The sequence below is a fragment of the Ictalurus punctatus genome, chromosome 5 (genome assembly GCF_001660625.3).
Source record: "Ictalurus punctatus breed USDA103 chromosome 5, Coco_2.0, whole genome shotgun sequence".
NCBI lineage: Eukaryota > Metazoa > Chordata > Actinopteri > Siluriformes > Ictaluridae > Ictalurus > Ictalurus punctatus.
Window position 1 is genome coordinate 32,788,742 of NC_030420.2, and position 18,681 is coordinate 32,807,422.

Genomic DNA, 18,681 nt, shown 5'->3' on the forward strand with positions numbered 1-18,681 from the left:
TGGTGTTTAAAGGCTGACTGGCACGCAGACGCTCACCTTGTTGTCCTGCATGTCTCGATTGGCGCCGTTCTTCAGCAGCACCAGCGTGGCCTCCACATTGTTCACGGCAGCAGCCCAATGCAGAGCCGATTTACCTGTACAGATAATTACCTCACCGTCAGTTTACATGATTCAGAAGATAGATCCAGTGAGTATGTGTGAGTGTGTCCCCTACCGTGGTCGTCCACAGCATTTGCATCGGCGTGGCAGTGCACCAGCTCCTCCACCATGCCCTCCACGGCCAATCTGGCTGCCAGGATTAAAGGAGTCGTTCCATCGTTCATCCTGGAATCCAGCTCCGTGGCGCGATTACGTATCAGGATCTAAAACGGAGCGGTGTGTAAAAGTAAGTAAACAGATGGAAAGGTCTTCATGTTAGCGCGTGTTCTTCGTGGCCTTTCTCTAACCTGGAAGACTCCCTGTGCGTCGGCGGCGATGGCCGCGTGCAGCGGCGTGCGGCCCATGTTGTCGTGAGCGTTGGGGTCGGCACCGGCGTCCAGCAGCCTCTTGGCGGCGTCGGCGCGGGCGTAGCGGGCGGCCAGGTGGAGAGCCGTCTCGCCCGTGCGCTCCGTCTGTGCGTTGAGCGTAGCACCCTGGGAGATCAGGTCGCTGATGATGTTCGTGCCTGGCTCGTCGGCACCGCTCTCCTCCTCCTCCTCGGCTAAGACGCTGACGCACTCGGGACTGCTGCCGCCCCGCAGAGACGCCAGCATCAGAGGAGTGAAACCATCTGAGAGAGAGAGAGAGAGAGAGAGAGAGAGAGAGAAAGGGGGAAAAAAAATTATGAACCAGACAACAAGCTTCTAACCTCATCAAGAAATCGATTTTCTATGCATATGCAAATTGAAAACATCCTCAATCCGACAAGCTCCACCCCCCATTTTTTTCTTTCTTTTAAAGTGTTGTCACATGGCTCATATTTGCATATCGCAATCTAACTGGCTCCTAGATTTTATGATGTAATAACACTATAAGTACCTGTTGCACGTTTAATTCTATAACGGGTTTTAAAATTATTTTTAAAAAGTTGCTACAGTCACCATTTTCACACTCAAATCCTTTAATATTTAACATTTTATTAGTTTTATTATTTTTTTTACGGTCCCATGGGCAGTTGACAGATGTGGAAAATTGGTGTTTGCATTTTAATACTTTTCCTGTTACATTATCCGTGTTTACACTGGCATTTATTTTCTGCTTATTACTGCTTTAGACATCTTCCTTAGGATACTTAGGTAGTATCTAATAAACTGGCACCCGAAACTACATATGCACACACTGTAATACACGTTGTTTGTATTTATTTTTAAACGGGTAATTACCGGGTCCTTTCACGTTGACGTCCAGACAGTCCATGTCCATATCGGCCTGAGGTGGGGTGAGGGTGATATCGGCAGCTTTACGGTGCTGCAGGGTCCACTCACGACGATCCACTCCTGTGTCCACTCCCAACAACGGCTTATCTTCCAACTGAGAGAGAGAGAGAGAGAGGAAACAGAGAAAGATAGAAAATAAATGTCTTAAATACTCTATCATCATCATCGGAGTGTGTGAACGCAGACGTGAGTGTGTCCCTCTCACCCTTGGCTTCTTGGGCCGAAGTTCCTCCTCGGGCCAGTGATGACCAGAACTTCCGTCCATCTGTGACTTCTGCAGGCTCCTATAAGAACAGCAGGGACAAAAAACCATGACGCGAGGAATGGCATGCTTCAGATTACATGTATAGTGTTTTTTTTAACCATGTTATTATTTCGCTTTGTTGTAAAAACTCAGATATAAAAAGCAGACCATCAGGCTCTGCCCAGTTAGTTCCTGATCAGCATAAAAGTACTCGTAATTATGAGCGGGAACTAAAAAGGTTCCGAGAACTGTGGCCCAGGAGATAAAATTGGCAGTGGAAACACCTCTAATGTTCTTGAAAAGGTTCCTTTGTTGGATATTAACCTGTTTTTTTTTTTAATGACATCAAGGAGTTATCAGCTATTCCTGCTGGTTTCTATAACCCTATAACAAAAAGAAATCTATAACCGTATACAAATAAATAATTAAATAAATAAATAACCTCCCCAACTCACTTCATGCCGAAGTCGTCCTGACCAACAGGCTCTCTCCGCTTGCTGTCCTTCTTGGCCAGGAAGCCGTCCGGCAGCCAGAGGACGCCGTGCTTGCGTTTACGTTTGGCGACCAAAACGCCCAAAATCAGGATAAGCAGGATGATGGCGGCTGCCACGGCGACCAGGTAGAGGAGAGATTGGTCAGGCCCTTTAGGGGGTGGGACGCCTGGAGGAGAGAGCATTAACACAACAATCGTTATATTTTTTTGTTTATTGTAATAAATATTATCTCTAAATACATAATATAACCACATCATTAAAAATAATAATAATAATAATAATAATAATTCAGTGTAATGTAAATAAAATGCATTTGGATAGCAACCACAAAACACTAAGAATGATATATTTTTAAAAATCAACAAAATAGTAAACACTACATCTGACAACTGTTTTATCTATTAGAGGTATTTTAAGGACATAATTATATTCAAATGCTGTTATACCACACGATGTTGCACGATTAACGCTGCTGTTATACCGCATGATGTTTCATGATTAACGCTGCTGTTATACCGCATGATGTTTCATGATTAACGCTGCTGTTATACCACATGTTTCATGATTAACGCTGCTGTTATACCGCTTGATGTTGCATGATTAACGCTGCTGTTATACCGCTTGATGTTGCATGATTAACGCTGCTGTTATACCACATGATGTTGCATGATTAACGCTGCTGTTATACCGCATGATGTTGCATGATTAACGCTGCTGTTATACTGCATGATGTTGCATGATTAACGCTGCTGTTATACCACATGATGTTGCATGATGTTGCATGATTAACGCTGCTGTTATACCACATGATGTTGCATGATGTTGCATGATTAACGCTGCTGTTATACCACATGATGTTGCATGATTAACGCTGCTGTTGTACCGCATGATGTTGCATGATTAACGCTGCTGTTGTACCGCATGATGTTGCATGATTAACGCTGCTGTTGTACCGTACTATGTTGCATGATTAACGCTGCTGTTATACCGTACGATGTTGCATGATTTTTTTTTTAGAGATGATTAAATCACAGCAAGACAAAAATAAACAAAAACGAATGCAAAAGTAGTAGAGTTTATAAAACCCGAGGCCTGACATACTGTCCACAGAGAAAAGGGGATAATGCAGCTTGGTTTCGAGGGCTTCGGCCGCGATGTACGAGGCAGCCAGGTCGGTGTTGGAGAAACATTCGCTGGATGCCTGAGTGCACTGACGGTTATCGATCTCCAGATACACCATCGACCTGGACAGAGCCAGCAACACATCCCATTAGATCCACGCAGTTTCAAGACTTTTTGGCTAAATTGTTACCGTTTCAGAAAACGTACCCAATAACCTCCGTCGGCACCTCCCTCTTGCCGAGTCGTTTCCCGTTGGATGCGCCGGCGTGCAAGTCGTCGTGTCCGTTGCCGTAATACGGATAGACCATGGGCTCCTGCTGATCGTTGAACTTGAGGCGCAGGTTGGTGTGAAGCAGCAAGCCCAGTGAGCGAAGGAAGCCCTTTATATCTCCCAGCAGCTCCGTGGGCTGCAGCAGCACCACGATGACCAGCGTGCCCTCCGCCAGCTGAGGCGGCTTGTCGGTGGAGCAGTCTAACCCGTCCCAGCCACACGCCTCGGTGTTACAGCCCTCGTTACAGTGGCCGTTCTGGTAGTGGTCGCGGCAGTACCGGTCATACCTGCGGAGCGATGAGGCGAGAGTGACAGATAAAGCTACATCAGTACCATATTTGGTTGTGCCGTAATGACAGATTACGCCAAACGAGAGCGCAATTAGTTAAAAACCATTAAAAATGTTTGCAGGAATAATAATAATAATAATAATAAAATATTTAAAAAAACAGTACAAAACGGTACTTGTTGAAACTGTAAAACTTTTACACGTTTGTCACCGTTTGTTGATCTGCTGCTCAAACTGCCTGAACGCCTGGCTCAACAGTTCCATATATATATAATCAGCACCTCTGGGTGGCGCTGTGGGTACGTACTTGCACGCGCCAGGCGTGGCCGGCGAGCTCTTCTGGCACTCGAAGCTGTCAAAGAGGCAGCCGGCGTTGTCACACTCGGGGTCGCAGCGGCCGTTATGAAAGAACTTCCAGCACGACACAGAGGCGGTGCAGTTGTCCCATGGGCGGAGCCGGCGCAGCGTGCAGTCTCCTCCGTCCCAATCGCACTCCGCGTTCTTACACTGTGGGTCGCACACCTTGTCGCCGCGGCGAACCTCACACTCCAAATAAGGGCAGGACATGGAACCGACTCTGATCTGGCAGTGCTCTCCGCTGTAGCCGTCCGGGCAGCGGCAAAAGAACGAGTAAGGTTTGTGCAAGTCTTTCATGCACACGCCTCCGTTTTGGCACGAACAGGACGGATTTTCGTTCTCGCACTGTGGGCCCGAGAAGCCGGACGGGCAGACGCACTGCAGACGGCCGGAGGGGGACGTCTGGCAGTGTCCGCCGTTCTGACAGCGCAGGTTGGCGCAGGTGTAGCCCTCGTGCTCGCCACAGTTGGAGCCCGTAAAGCCCTGAGAGAGAGTTAAAAACGTAAAACAGTAAATAGTTTCATACAGAGAATGGAAGTTTCACCACTAAGGCTAGGCGATATGGTGATGACGATAATACCGTATCGATAACAATACCGTGATTAATATTGTCAGATCGCAGGATATTAAGAACTGGGACGATATCACGAAAATATCATCACGATACCAGAAGACGTTTCTATGAAACACGATTTAAAAGCGAGGGGGAAAAAGAGGGAAAATTTCCTCACCGTCACATCCCTTTCTTCAAGTATCGTGATATGATATTTCTGCCATAATCGCCCCACCCCTTAGCCATCACACATACACACTACACTACGACGTACACTACCTGTCAAACGTTTACACACACTCATTCTTTATTTATTTCCCCACATTTTAGAATAATAATAAAGTCATCAAAGCTCTGGAGTAACCCAATGGGAATTATGTTGTGATAAATAAAAAATCAAAAATAAAGAATCATTTTCGCATCTTCAAAGTCGACGCCGTTTCTGCCTAGAGTGTCCGGAAATGTATTCCCGGCGTTATCTCCAGCGATTTCGTGAGGAATTTCCCCGAGATGGTTTTTAAACAGTATTAAAGGAGTTCCCACCGACGCCGGACTCTTATCGGCTGCTTTTCAGGAATATTCCGCTCCGTGTCGTCCGTTTAAAAAAAAAAAAAAAAGATTCATTCGTAATTAAAATTTTTGTTTTCTAACGAAAGAAACGAAGACGTCGGCACGATTATATTTTTTTGTCTAAGACACCGATTTCAGTCATTTGATCACACGCCTTCGGATCAAAAGGTTTTTAACATCATGAGAACGTTTCAGTCCAGTGTCCACAAACTTTTGACCGGTAGTGTGTACACCTACTCGTCATCTAAGAAGACGGGTATTTACTCTTAGCAGGGCAGGTTTCCTTTATATATCGCCTTTACAAGACATAAATAAATAAATAAATAAACAAATGAATGAATGAATGAATGAATGAATGAATAAATAAATAAATAAATCGCACACAGGCAAGGCAAACCGTCCCAACGTTCAGCTCCGAACGAAGAGAAGCCGGAACGGAGAGCGTTCAGTGTTTCAGACTCAGAGAGAGAGCTCTGATTTTTTATTTTTTACCTGATCTATGTTGGCCCTCTCCCTTTTAGTGCAGGCGTGAGGAAAGGGAGACAACAAGCAATGGTTAGAGAAGAAGCCATTTTATAGCATGCAGACAAAAAAGAAGAGCAGAGCAAAGAATCTGAGCAAGACAGAAAAAAAAAAAAAGAATTGAATTCCCCTGAAACCGTGACTGCTTAATGATGAGCTTTTATTAAAACTGTCTTGTTATTGGGTTTAATTGTGTAATAGATAAAGTCACACACACACTTACAGGTAGACAGGTGCAGCTGTATCCATGGACTGAGCTCATGTTCATGGAGCACTGGCCTCCGTTGTGGCAGGGTTTCGACTGACAAAGATCAACCATCGACTCACAAAGATGACCTACAGGACGGACACACACACACACACACACACACACACACACACAATAACAATGAGATCACATAATTGTGCATTTCACTAAATAAATAATTCGTTAAGAACCCAAACCAACCACGTTTCCGCTAGTTACTAAACTGAAGGCGCAGTAGTAAGCCCCGCCTCCACTCTATTTTCATTGGCTGCTGCTAAACACCGTGTTCATTTCTGCCTTGAACGACAGATGACTCCCATGATGGAAGCTACGCTGTGTCGAACGGTTACATTTTCCAGAAATAAGGAAAAAGATATTGGTGAAAACCAATATATTTTAAAACCGGATTAAGTTTAAAAATAAAAGATGAAAGACGGTCTCACCGGTGTAACCAAGACGACAGCGGCACTGAAAGTCGTTGGCTAGCTGGACGCAGTCGAGGCTGCCGGACTTGTGGCACGGAGACGGGCGGCACTCGTTGATGTCTCCTTCACAGTGCTCGCCGGTGAAACCGGGAGGACACACGCACTCGTAGTGACCGATACCGTCCACGCAGCGACCGCCGTTCAAACAGGGCGGGCCGGACTCCACTGCACACTCGTCGACGTCCTCCTCGCACTGCTGGCCTGAGAGACGGGCACAAAAACGATACACAGATCTACGATAAATACAAACAAGAATGACGGACAATCTTCATTTTCGACACAAGTCCGACACCAGCGCTCCGAGCTTCGAATACACAGTGCTGCTGGATTCTTGATTCTGATTGGTTATTATCTAAATCCATGCTAATATTGATCTGACACCAACACCTGGTATCAGACTGATGCTCTTTACTGACTGTCGCACTCCAGTACACCTCTGTGTGTGTGTGTGTGTGCTGGGTACCTTTGGTTCCAGGTGGGCAGGAGCAGTAGAAGTGGTTCACCAGGTTGATGCAGGTGCCTCCATGACGACACGGGTTCGACTGACACTCATTCACATCGTACTCGCAGTTCACTCCCTGATACCCGGGCTTACACTGAGAAAGAGAAAGAGAGAGAGAGAGAGAGAGACAGAGAGAGAGAGAGAGAGAGAGACATACAGCCATATAATATCACAACAAACTCACCCTGCTTCTTGTTACAGAAAGGTGTTGAAGTGTAAATATGATGAAGGAGGTCTGATAACACGAATAATAAATAACGGTGTAAAGTGTGTTTGTGTTTTTTTACCTGGCAGTCGTATCCTCCCTGGTAGTCCACACACACCCCTCCGTTCCTGCAGGGACTGGACAGACACTCGTCGATCCCTATCTCACAGTAGCTGCCAGTCCAGCCCACCTGACACGAGCAGTAGTGTGTATTATCCTTGTTTACACACACTCCGGCGTTCAGACACAGCTGCTCCACTGCTACACCTGAAAAGAAACACACACACACACACATTAACTAACCATTAGATCTCAGCACAGGCTTGTTTTTCTTTCCTTCTTTCTATCTTTTTATATCTCGGTGGTCTTATTAAATCATTTTACTGATCAATTTTAAAGCGACAGTGTTCTCGATTCGCAGATCATCTAAACGGACCTTTCTTGTTGGCGGCGTTTTGGCACGAGATGTTGGGGATGTCACAGTAGAGGCCGCTCCAGTCCTGAGGACACCGACATCGCCACGCCGTCTCCTGCTGCACACACTCTCCGCCGTTCTTACACTGGATGTTTCTGCACAGATCCGCCATCGACTACAAACACACACAAAGAAAAAAAAACACAAACATTATCAGGTGTACAATATATATGTAAGCACAATATACATAGGAAATACTTCTGTGTGTGTGTGTGTGTGTGTGTGTGTGTGTGTACCCGGCAGAGTCGGCCGGTGTATTCCATAGGACAGGTGCAGTGGAAGGTTCCCAGGCCATCCGTGCAGGTGCCTCCATTTAAGCACGGCTGCGATTCACACTCGTTAATCTCGTACTGGCAGAACGTGCCGGTGAACCCTGCACGACATCGGCAGATGAACTGGTTTATACCGTCCACGCACGTGCCGTTATTCAGACATGAGCTGCATGAGAGAGAGAGAGAGACACACACATACTTATCAGGCACAAAAGTACTCATCAGCACTATAATCACTTTCTGATACACAACAATAAATTCCCAATAATAATAAATATGGTGACAATATATTGATTTTATCCAAATACAGTCATCACAGGAAATGCATGCACGCAAAAAAAAAAGGTTCTAAAGCTTAGACCCCTTCAAAATGAATGAAAATAAACATTTCTACATAAAAAATAAAATGCTATAAAGAGCAGTAAACATTAATAAACTAAACGAAGTCGATATCTGGAGGAAGAACTCTGCTTTTTAATAAACATCAGTACAACTTGCCTCCAAGATTTCTGCAGAGTGATGTATACAGTATTTTTTTGGACGATAGACGATACAATATTTAAAACGCACTCGTTTTACGGCGTGAATTAAAAGTGGACGGTGCTTACGTCTCGGTGCATTCGGGGATGTTGCGTTCGCAGTTGATGCCGTCGTAGCCGGGCTGACACTGGCACGTGTAGCTGTTGACAAAGTCAGTGCAGGTTCCTCCGTGCCTGCAGGGGGAGCTCTCGCATTCGTTCACCTCCTTCTCGCATCGCTCGCCGTAGAAACCCGGCCTGCACTCGCACGAGAACCGGCCCACTTTGTCGACGCACGAGCCTCCGTTGATACAGGGGTCTTTTAAAAAAAAAAAGAGAGAGAGAGAGACGCGGTAGTACGAAGATTACATCACACTCATAAAGTTGATTATTTTCATATATATATATATATATATTATATAACAGCACATCCCCAGAGTGTTTTTTAATCTAAATCCATGCTAATATCATGCTAATACCCCCCGCCCCCAAGTTGTTACTATAGAAACGATAACGTATTCATTAGTTAACACCTTCCGACTGATCGGAATCAAGAGTTAACCAGTAGTACTTCTGACCAATCGGAATCAAGAGTTAACCAGTGGTACCTTCCGACCAATCGGAATCAAGAGTTGACCAGTGGTACCTTCCGACCAATCGGAATGAAGAGTAAACCAGTAGTACCTTCCTGACCAATCGGAATCAAGAGTTAACCAGTGGTACCTTCCGACCAATCAGAAGTGTGTGTGTGTGTGTGTGTGTGTGTGTGTGTGTGTGTGTACTGACTGGAGCTGCAGTCGTCGATGTTAGTCTGACAGTTCACTCCGCTGTACCCGGGCTGGCATCTGCACTCGTAGCTGCCTTGATTGTTCAGACAGTGAGCTCCGTTCAGACACGGGTTCTTCTTGCATTCGTCCACGTCCTCCGTACACCGGGCTCCTACACACACACACACACACACACACACACACACACAGACTTTAATACCTACTAAAAAGCCACTCAGTAAGAATATGTTCCTCCCAGTCAGCACACTGACCTTGCCAGCCACTGGGACACTTGCACGTGTAGGAGGTGTAATCCAGCGACGGCTGACACGTGCCTCCTCTCTGACACGGCTGAGCTGCACACGGCACTAACTCTTCCTCGCAGTGACTCCCTATGAGACAGTAAGGACAAGCGTGAGAATAAAGGAAGCCTATAAAGGAAGCTTGCTGTTAGACTATAGCGAAGTTGATTCTGACTCTCTAGGACTCTCTGTATGGACGTCGTGACATTCACTCTCGAAGCCCAATCACGTCCTTCATCAGGAAGTATTAACGGCAGTAAGTGTTCTATCTCCGTACCTGTGTAAGGCAGAGGGCAGCGGCAGGTGTAGCTGTTAATTCCATCGACGCAGGTGCCCTTGTTCTCACAGGGGTTCGACTGACACTCGTTAATGTTTGTCTCACAATTCACACCTGAGAGAGAGAGAGAGAGAGAGAGAGAGAGAGAGATGGATTGAAAGAGAAGGGGAGAAAGAGCGCGATAGAGGGAGATAAAGAGCGTGAGAGAGAGACAGACAGAGTCGGAAAGAAAAAGAGAGAGGAAGAGAAAGAGAAGAGAGTGAGACACAAAAGAAAGGGAGAGCGAGAGGAAGGGAGACAGATAAAGAGGGAGATAAAGAGAGTAAGAAAAAGAGATAGACAGATAGAGAGAGACAGATTAAAAGAGAAGAGAGAGATAAAGAGAGTGAGAGAGACGGAGAGATGGAAAGAAAAAGTGAGAAAGAGAGAGAGAGGGACATAAGGAGAGATAGAGAAAGAGAGAGAGAGAGGACAAAGTGAGAGAGAGGGACATAAAGAGAGAGAGAGAGAGAGGGACATAGAGAGAGAGAGCGAAAGAGAGAGGGACAAAGAGAAAGAGAGAGGAACATAAAGAGAGAGAGAAAGAGAGAGGAACATAAAGAGAGAGAGAGAGAGGGACATAAAGAGAGAGAGAGCGAAAGAGAGAGGGACAGAGAAAGAGAGAGGAACATAAAGAGAGAGAGAGAAAGAGAGAGGAACATAAAGAGAGAAAGAGAGAGGAACAAAAAGAGAGAGAGAGAAAGAGAGAGGGACAGAGAAAGAGAGAGGAACATAAAGAGAGAAAGAGAGAGGAACAAAAAGAGAGAGAGAGAAAGAGAGAGGGACAGAGAAAGAGAGAGGAACATAAAGAGAGAGAGAGAAAGAGAGAGGAACATAAAGAGAGAGAGAGAAAGAGAGAGGAACATAAAGAGAGAGAGAGAAAGAGAGAGGAACATAAAGAGAGAGAGAGAAAGAGGGAGATAAGAAAGAGAGCAAGAAACAGAGAGATAGAGACAAATAGAGAGAGACAGAAAATAGATAGAAAAATGGAGAATCATGCGAACACGTGCACGCACACACTAACACACACTAACACACACTAACACACACTAACACACACTAACACACACTAACACACACTAACACACACTCACCAGTGTAGCCAAGCTGGCACCTGCAGGTGTAGCTGTTGACAGAGTCCAGACAGGTTCCGTGCTGACAGGGGTTCGGCTCGCATTCGTTTTTCTCCTGATCGCAGTTCTGACCCTCGTAGCCAGGTAAGCACACACAGCGGTACCTACACACACACACACACACACACACACACACACACACACAGTGAGCAAATGCACACAACAGGGGACTTATTTATCATGCTGTTGGTAAATGTTTCTCGGAAGAACAGAGGGATAGACGGAGGGATGAACAGAGGGACGGACGGAAGGATGAACAGAGGGACGGACGGAGGGATGAACAGAGGGACGGACGGAGGGATGAACGGAGACTCGTACCCGTTCTGCACCTCCTCGCACTTTCCCTTGCGGCAGGGTTGCGGGGCGCAGTAGTCCGCTCCGGAGTGGCAGAGCAGGCCGTGAGTCCCCGCTGGACACTGACACTCGAACCCGTTCGCTTTATCCACACACGTCCCTCCACTGAGACACGGGTTCGAGCTGCACTCGTCTATCTCCACGTTACACCGCTCGCCTGAGACACACGGACACGGGATGAGGATAGAGAGGGTACAGTGAGGGGCACGGGAGGGATGAGTGTGAGAGATGGAGAGAGAAAGGGTGTAGAGCAAGGAAGAGAGAGGGAGAAATAAAAGTTCAAAAGAAAGGAGGACAGAAAGTGAAAGGAAGAGATGGATGGAGTGAGTGAGAGACAAAACGAGGAGAAAGAGATGAAAGGAAAACAGGCGTTGAGAAAGGGGAGGATGAAAGAGCGTGAGATAGAAGGAAGATAAGATGGAAAAAGAGAGGGAAAATATGAAAAATAAAAAAGGGCAAAAAGGAGAGAATGAGAGGAGAGAGAGACAACAGAAAAAAGAGGAAAGGAGCGAGAAAGAGGCACAGAGAGAAAAAGAAAGAGTGAGAGACGGGGAAGATTAAAGAGGAAGGGAGAACAAATGAAGAATAGGGATGGATATAAATAAAGAGAAAGAGAGACGGATAAGGCAGAAAGAGGAAAAGAGGGTGTGGGTGTGTGAGAAAGAGAGAAATAAAACAAGATAGATACAGGCAGGCAGAGTTAAAGGGCGAGAGAAAGAGAGAGAGAGACAGAAAGAGAGAGAGCGAGACAGAGGGAGAGAGAGAGAGAGGGAAAGAAAGAGGGAGAGTGAGAGAGAGGAGAGAGAGAGAGAGAGAGGAGAGAGAGAGAGAGGAGAGAGATTGAGAGAGAGGAGAGAGAGGGAAAGAAAGAGAGAGTGAGAGAGAGAGAGAGAGGGAAAGAAAGAGAGAGTGAGAGAGAGAGAGAGAGGGAAAGAAAGAGAGAGTGAGAGAGAGAGAGAGAGTGAGAGAGAGAGGAGAGAGAGAGAGGTTATTTTACATTTGTCACTTATGTGTTTATGAATGGAATGCCCGGCATGTGTGCTATGGATAAAATGTGAAACTGTAAATGTATACAAGGGCGTGTGTGTGTGTGTGTGTGTGTGTGTGTGTGTGTGTGTGTGTGTGTGTGTGTGTACCTGTGTATCCAGGCGCGCACACACACTTGTACTTGTTAATTCCATCTTCACACACACCGTGCTGACACGGGTTACTGACGCAGTCGTCGTAGTTGTTCTCACAGTTCATACCTGTGGAGAGACGGAGAGAACGTAAACCTCACATCAAGAGGGAGACGGACGTGCAGAAAGACCTGAACGGCCTGTTTCAGGGTCCACACACACACACACACACACACACACACACACACACACACACACACACCCCCAAATCATTCATTTATTACTTTGAACCAATACGATCCTGGCATGTATTTTTTTCTTTTGTTTTTATTTCAGTGTTTTTTCCCTCTTGTTTTACATCGTTCCTCTGTCCACGCCCACGTCCTATTTATGAACAGAAGCCATATTTATTAAATTAATTTCATACAGATTTATTTAATTAAACGTTATAAAAACCCCAGCATTGGATAAATATAAGTGCAATACTACAAACATCCACCAGGGGGCCTGCTAAACACAATTACCTGAACTAGTGTACACACACGAGAGAGAGAGAGTGTGTGTGTGTGTGTGTGTGTGTGTGTGTGTGTGTGTGTGTGTGTGAGTGTGAGTGAGTGAGTGAGTGAGTGAGTGAGTGAGAGAGAGTGAAAGCACTAAATATAACCACATTCAAACTGAATTATTCACCAAAATGAACTGTGTGTCTCACCAGAGGTTCCGGGCTGGCACTGGCACTGGTACTCGTTGACGCGGTCGACACAGCGCCCTCCGTTCTGGCACGGGTCGCTCTGACACTCGTTTATCTGCTCGCTGCAGATCTGCCCCATGTACCCCGGAAAACACTCGCACGTGAACATGGCGATGCCATCCTTACACGTGCCGTAGTGGCAGGGCTTCGGGTTACAGTCGTCCACGTTCTCCGAACACAGGGGACCAGTGAAACCTAGAGAACGGTGGGGATTGATTGATCAGTTTCCGGTGTGCGCACGAGAGAGAGAGAGAGAGAGAGAGAGAGAGAGAGTGCAGGAGGAGGTGTGTATCAAACAGGTACCTTCTGCACACTCGCACTCGTAGCTGTTAGGCTGGTCGATGCACTTGGCTCCGTTGTGGCACGGCGTGCTCGCACACTCATCAGTGTCTATCTGGCACATCTCTCCCGTGAAGCCTGATGAAGAGAAAAACACACACACACACACACACACACACACACACACACTTACTTAAAGCATTTAACACACAAGTCACCCATACCAATACCAACACATCTAGTCTTGGTAAACAGTACTTCAGCGTGTGTGTGTGTGTGTGTGTGTGTGTGTGTGTGTGTGTGTGTGTGTGTGTGTGTGTGTCTCACCCTGAAGACACTCGCAGACGAAGCCGCTGACCTGATCCCGACACTTTCCGCTGTTGAGGCAGGGTGAACTGGCGCACTCGTCCACTTCAATCTCACAGTGGACTCCTTCAAAACCTGCACACACACACACACGGACAAGGAGAGGTCAGTGTTTAAAATAAGAAACAAATATACGTGGCAATATGCATACGTGTGTGTGTGTGTGTGTGTGTGCGCGCACGTGTTTCTCACCTGGCATGCAGATGCAGGTGTAATCGCCGATCTGATCCAGACAAGTGGCGTCGTTCTGGCAGGGGTTCGAGCCGCACTCGTTCACATCCTGCTCGCAGCGAGGTCCCATGTAGCCGCGTGCGCAGTTACAGATGAAGGAGCCCTCCGTGTTCTCGCACGTGCCGCCGTGCTCACACGGGTTCGCCCGAGCTGAGAGGCACACGGCAGAACGTCCATCAGCGACAGCGCGGGAAAGAAAAAAAAAAAAGAGAAAAACATACAACTTGGTCAGGGTGAGAGGCTTTACAAAGCAGCTGTGACAGAAAACTAATCGACCAATCAGCATCCAGAATTCAAACACGCTAGCTGCAGTGTAAATCTCTACAATTCCCCCGTTCTTTTTTTTAAACCGGACTCCATGTTAAACAGTCAGGTAGTTTAAACCCGAACACCTCTTCGCTTCATTATTAGCGAATTGGTGAACAGCAAACAGGACGCGTGCTTTTTTTTCTTTCCTTTTTTTTTAAAACCCCTCAGTTCTTGGAAACGTGTTGAACTTCTTGCCTGTGAAACCTGCACACACACACACACACTGTAGATGACTGATTGTTCCTTAAATGGAAAGCGACAAGCTACAAGGAGCCTTTATCTCTCCTGTGTCTGACTGCAAGGGGTTCACAGGGAGGTCAAAGACACCTCGAGACGGGTAAGGCGTTTTAAAGAAGCTTTGATGACGACCTGGGTGCTGATTAGTCACGAGAGGGAGAACGAGAGAGAGAGAGATAAAACGAAGAACAGAATTTCTAAGGAAATAAAAAGGAGATAAAGTGACAGGCCGAGGGACAGAGACAGAAAGATGTTACACGCACGGATGATGCACTCGTTGATGTCGTCGTTGCAGGTGTTGCCGATGTATCCCGACGGACAGTTGCAGTTGAATTTGCCGTTCACCGGATTGGTGTCGCACTGAGAGCCCGCCCTGCACGGGTTACTAATGCACGCATCATCAATGTGACACAGCAAACCTGCATGAGGAAAGAAACACACACACACACACACACACACACGGTAAGTCACTCAATCCTATCAGCGAGAACATCTATTACAGAACAAGCCCGAGCAGGCCCCGTTACGCCACACGGTGCCATTTTGGTGCACTTTTCCCCAAACCGCAATTTTATACGCCACTTTTTATACCGCAACATTTGCGAATTGGGACACGACGTACGTATATGTACGTATATCAGTGCGAACTGATCCAGCGTGTCCGGATGAGGCCGACCGATCGACACAGCGGTCGACGGCGTTCAGGGCGTGCCACAACACACCCCCTGAAGCGAGCTAGCTAAACACAAAGGAAAAAGTTTTAACGGGAGTCCTTCGAGAGGCGACGTGTAAAGACGGAACGGCGCGCTCGCTCTCGGATAAAGGGGCGTACCCCGGCCCGAAACTGCGTTAATGAACAGACTTTCTGAAAAAGTTAACCGCTAAACGTATCCGCGACCCCGTAGGTACGACCGCAAGACACGCCCGTCCCTACGGGTTACAAACGCCCCGCCCCTTTTTTTTTTCCACACCGCATTCTTGTGCCGTGTAATAGTAGATGAGACGGGGAAATGCGGATAAACAAATCGAGAGGGCGTTCTGGAGAGTCACGAGGAAGCGATTCGACTCTGAATCGACTCGGGTGTAGGACGTGAATCAGACACGGGTGTCACGGCGAGTCGTAGCGCTGCTGTGAGTTCTGGAAATTTGGACCGCTGGGAAAAAAAAGAAAAAGCGATACAGAGAGCGTTTTAAAGTAGTTATGTAGGTCGGCATCTAACGAATCGAAGCGAAAGAATGGATCCGACTCCGATTCGGACCCTGAGGAGACTCACCGGTCTTGCCGAAGGGGCAGCTGCAGAAGAAGGACGCGACGCGGTCGAGGCAGGTAGACCCGGCTGAGCAGGGTCCGGCAGCGCAGTCGTCGATGTTCTCCGAGCAGTCCAGGCCGCTCCAGCCGTTCACGCAGACGCAGGTGTAGCCGCCGGGCGTGTTGCTGCACGTGCCACCGTTCTGACAGGTGTTGGGCTGCAGGCGACACTCGTCCACGTCGTCCGTGCAAAACTGACCTGAAGGAACGTCAAAAGGATAAACTTTTACTCTTTAAAAAGGGCTTAACAAGTCGAATCTGTCAATCATCCCTTCCAAATCGAAAAGAAATCCCACAGGCTCGTACCGGTCCACTCGGGCGGACACTGGCAGTTGTAGGTGTTCACTCCGTCCATGCAGGTTCCTCCGTTCTGACACTGATGATCCGGACAGTCGTCGATATTCACCTCGCAGTTCGTGCCGTTAAAACCTGACCGCAGACGGAGACGGAGGAACGGAAACAGTCGTCAGTTTATCACACCAATAAATCACATCAAACCCAAATCCTGTAACTGACTCCTACATGTCAGTGGTTTATAATCCCTCTCTGAGAATCAGATCCTAATCGTAATCGCACTTTATTAAACATTCATCACTCTCTGCGGCGTCTGTTTTTTTTTTTTTTCCTTTTTAAAGTTATTCGCTTTCCCACAGCTCGGGTTCTCGGCCTCGGGGGAGACGCCGGTCACGGCTTGCCGCCCCGTCGTGCCAACGCGCTCGCCTTTAAACTCGAAACTCCTGAAGAGGAATTTCTGTGTTTGAACTCCAAACACATGAGTGACGCGCTCAGCGCAGAGATAAAGGGAGAAGGAAGTGCGGTTTGAATGTGAGCACTAATAACAACAATAATACAGCAAAAAAAAAAAAAAAAAAAAAAAAAAAAAAAAAAAAAGGATTTAATAAGTAGCACTTTCTTCACACTCGGGGTCAGGTTACACACCGACACAAAATGAAACAAAAATGTAACACATTAAAGATGGGGTGTTACTACTGCTAGAAATACTAACACTACTGATAAAAGTAATAATACTGAAACTACTACTAATAATGATTTTTCTCTTTTCTTTTCATTTATTCGTTTTTTTCCTCTCCCCTCTCAGTAGCGAGTTTTATAGTTATTTTTCCCTCCCTCCCTTAGAACACGCTTGAATTGTAACATAATAACAAAAAACAACAACAATAACAACAACAATAATAATGATCATTTTTCTTTCTCTTCCATTTCATTCCCTCTTTCTAACTGGGGTTTAATTATTATTACTATTATTATTATTATTGTCTTTTCTCTCCTGTTTTATTATAAATTTCCTCCCCCCTCCCCCGCTCTCTCTCGCTCTTGGTGGAACGGCTTTGATATTGCAACATGTTAAACGTTGTTAGAACAGACCGGCGAACAGTCGTGGAGATTAAAAGGTGGAGTTGTATTGGCGGTGGCGAGGACACGTTCTGAAGAGGATTTTGCAGAACCCAAACGTTCGTTCCCCGACGACAGTAACGACGACGACAACAAATCGGTGCTAAAAATGCTAGCCACATTTAAGCAACAGAGCTGTAATTTAAACACCCGCTGGAAACTTCCTGGAGACCGGGATTCAGAGAGCTGAGCTGCATGTTAAAGAAAGAACACTGCAGCCCGACTGTGAACAATACTGAATTTTTAAAAAAAAAAAATACCCTCAGTAGTATCACCGGGAAGGAGTGTATGTTTCAGGGCTTGTTAAGCTGCAGATCAGAGGGACGCTCAGGGGAAACCCGATTCTTTTCTGCTTCCTGGTTCCACGTGTCGTCTTTTTTGGACTGGTTCTGATCAGTTTGTCTATTGTGCGTTCCGATTGTTAGCAAAACCGTGGTGTAAATCGTCCTCTAACCACCCGTGACGCTAATCCTCTCTGCGATCGGGTCTAACCCCGCTCTCACCTGGAAGACAGTGGCACCAGTAGCTGGTCTCGGATGTCTGTCTGCAGGTTCCGCCGTTCATGCAGGGTGACGGAGAACACGGCATGTACAACTTCTCGCAGTTGGAGCCCGTGAACCCGGCGGCGCAGTTGCAGCGGTACGAGCCGGGGACGTTCACGCACTCGCCGGCGTTACGGCACGGGGACGGCTCGCGCGTGCACTCGTCCACGTCCTTCAGGCAGCGGGGCCCGCTGTACCCGGGAGGACACCTGCAGGAGAACGTTCCGTCACGAAGAGACGCACACGTTCCGCCATTGGAGCACGGAGAGGAGACGCAGCTGTTCACTAGGTCACATCGCTCACCTGGGAGAGAGACAACACACACACACACACACACACACACACATCTTAGATATCCCCTGTCATACAGGAAAATAATCATGTTTCTGCACTATTCGTTTTCAACGTCCTGCTTAAACACGTCATATAGTGTTCACTTTAAGACTCGACCTTTTAGTTTATACCGTTTATTTAAAATACTTTATTTATTTATTTATTTATAACAGAGGGGGAAGAGAGAGGGCAACAAAGAGGACATACAGAGAGACAGAAAAAAAAGAACAAGACAGTGAGGTGACAAAGAGGACGTACAGACACAGAGAGGCAGAGAGACAGAGAGGGTGGCATACAGAGAGAGAGGAGAAGAGACTGTGAGAAAGATGGAAAGAGAGACAGGAAGACGGAGAGAGAAGGATAGACAGAGAGACAGAAGGACA

The 18,681-nt window shown here is 46.8% G+C and overlaps 1 protein-coding gene across 2 annotated transcripts in view; it reads right to left on the bottom strand.

Annotated features, from left to right (window-relative positions):
- notch2 (notch receptor 2) overlaps positions 1–18,681 on the bottom strand; it is a 62,701-nt gene that overhangs the window by 4,951 nt on the left and 39,069 nt on the right. The window contains exons 4-33 of one of the 2 annotated variants that reach the window (XM_017468020.3): positions 17,927–18,268; positions 16,317–16,439; positions 15,976–16,209; positions 14,965–15,120; positions 14,117–14,305; positions 13,886–13,999; positions 13,583–13,696; positions 13,241–13,474; positions 12,550–12,660; positions 11,378–11,570; positions 11,021–11,163; positions 9,888–10,001; positions 9,581–9,700; positions 9,328–9,480; positions 8,632–8,860; positions 7,988–8,189; positions 7,713–7,866; positions 7,359–7,543; positions 7,033–7,165; positions 6,528–6,770; positions 6,061–6,173; positions 4,143–4,675; positions 3,483–3,833; positions 3,255–3,397; positions 2,115–2,319; positions 1,621–1,699; positions 1,362–1,509; positions 447–769; positions 215–362; positions 37–134 (exon numbers count right to left, since the gene is read on the bottom strand). In XM_017468020.3, coding sequence (XP_017323509.1) covers positions 37–134; positions 215–362; positions 447–769; positions 1,362–1,509; positions 1,621–1,699; positions 2,115–2,319; positions 3,255–3,397; positions 3,483–3,833; positions 4,143–4,675; positions 6,061–6,173; positions 6,528–6,770; positions 7,033–7,165; positions 7,359–7,543; positions 7,713–7,866; positions 7,988–8,189; positions 8,632–8,860; positions 9,328–9,480; positions 9,581–9,700; positions 9,888–10,001; positions 11,021–11,163; positions 11,378–11,570; positions 12,550–12,660; positions 13,241–13,474; positions 13,583–13,696; positions 13,886–13,999; positions 14,117–14,305; positions 14,965–15,120; positions 15,976–16,209; positions 16,317–16,439; positions 17,927–18,268 — 5,627 coding nt within the window. The remainder of the gene's footprint in view (positions 1–36; positions 135–214; positions 363–446; positions 770–1,361; positions 1,510–1,620; positions 1,700–2,114; positions 2,320–3,254; positions 3,398–3,482; positions 3,834–4,142; positions 4,676–6,060; positions 6,174–6,527; positions 6,771–7,032; positions 7,166–7,358; positions 7,544–7,712; positions 7,867–7,987; positions 8,190–8,631; positions 8,861–9,327; positions 9,481–9,580; positions 9,701–9,887; positions 10,002–11,020; positions 11,164–11,377; positions 11,571–12,549; positions 12,661–13,240; positions 13,475–13,582; positions 13,697–13,885; positions 14,000–14,116; positions 14,306–14,964; positions 15,121–15,975; positions 16,210–16,316; positions 16,440–17,926; positions 18,269–18,681) is intronic. The other variant, XM_047155738.2, reaches the window with a different exon arrangement.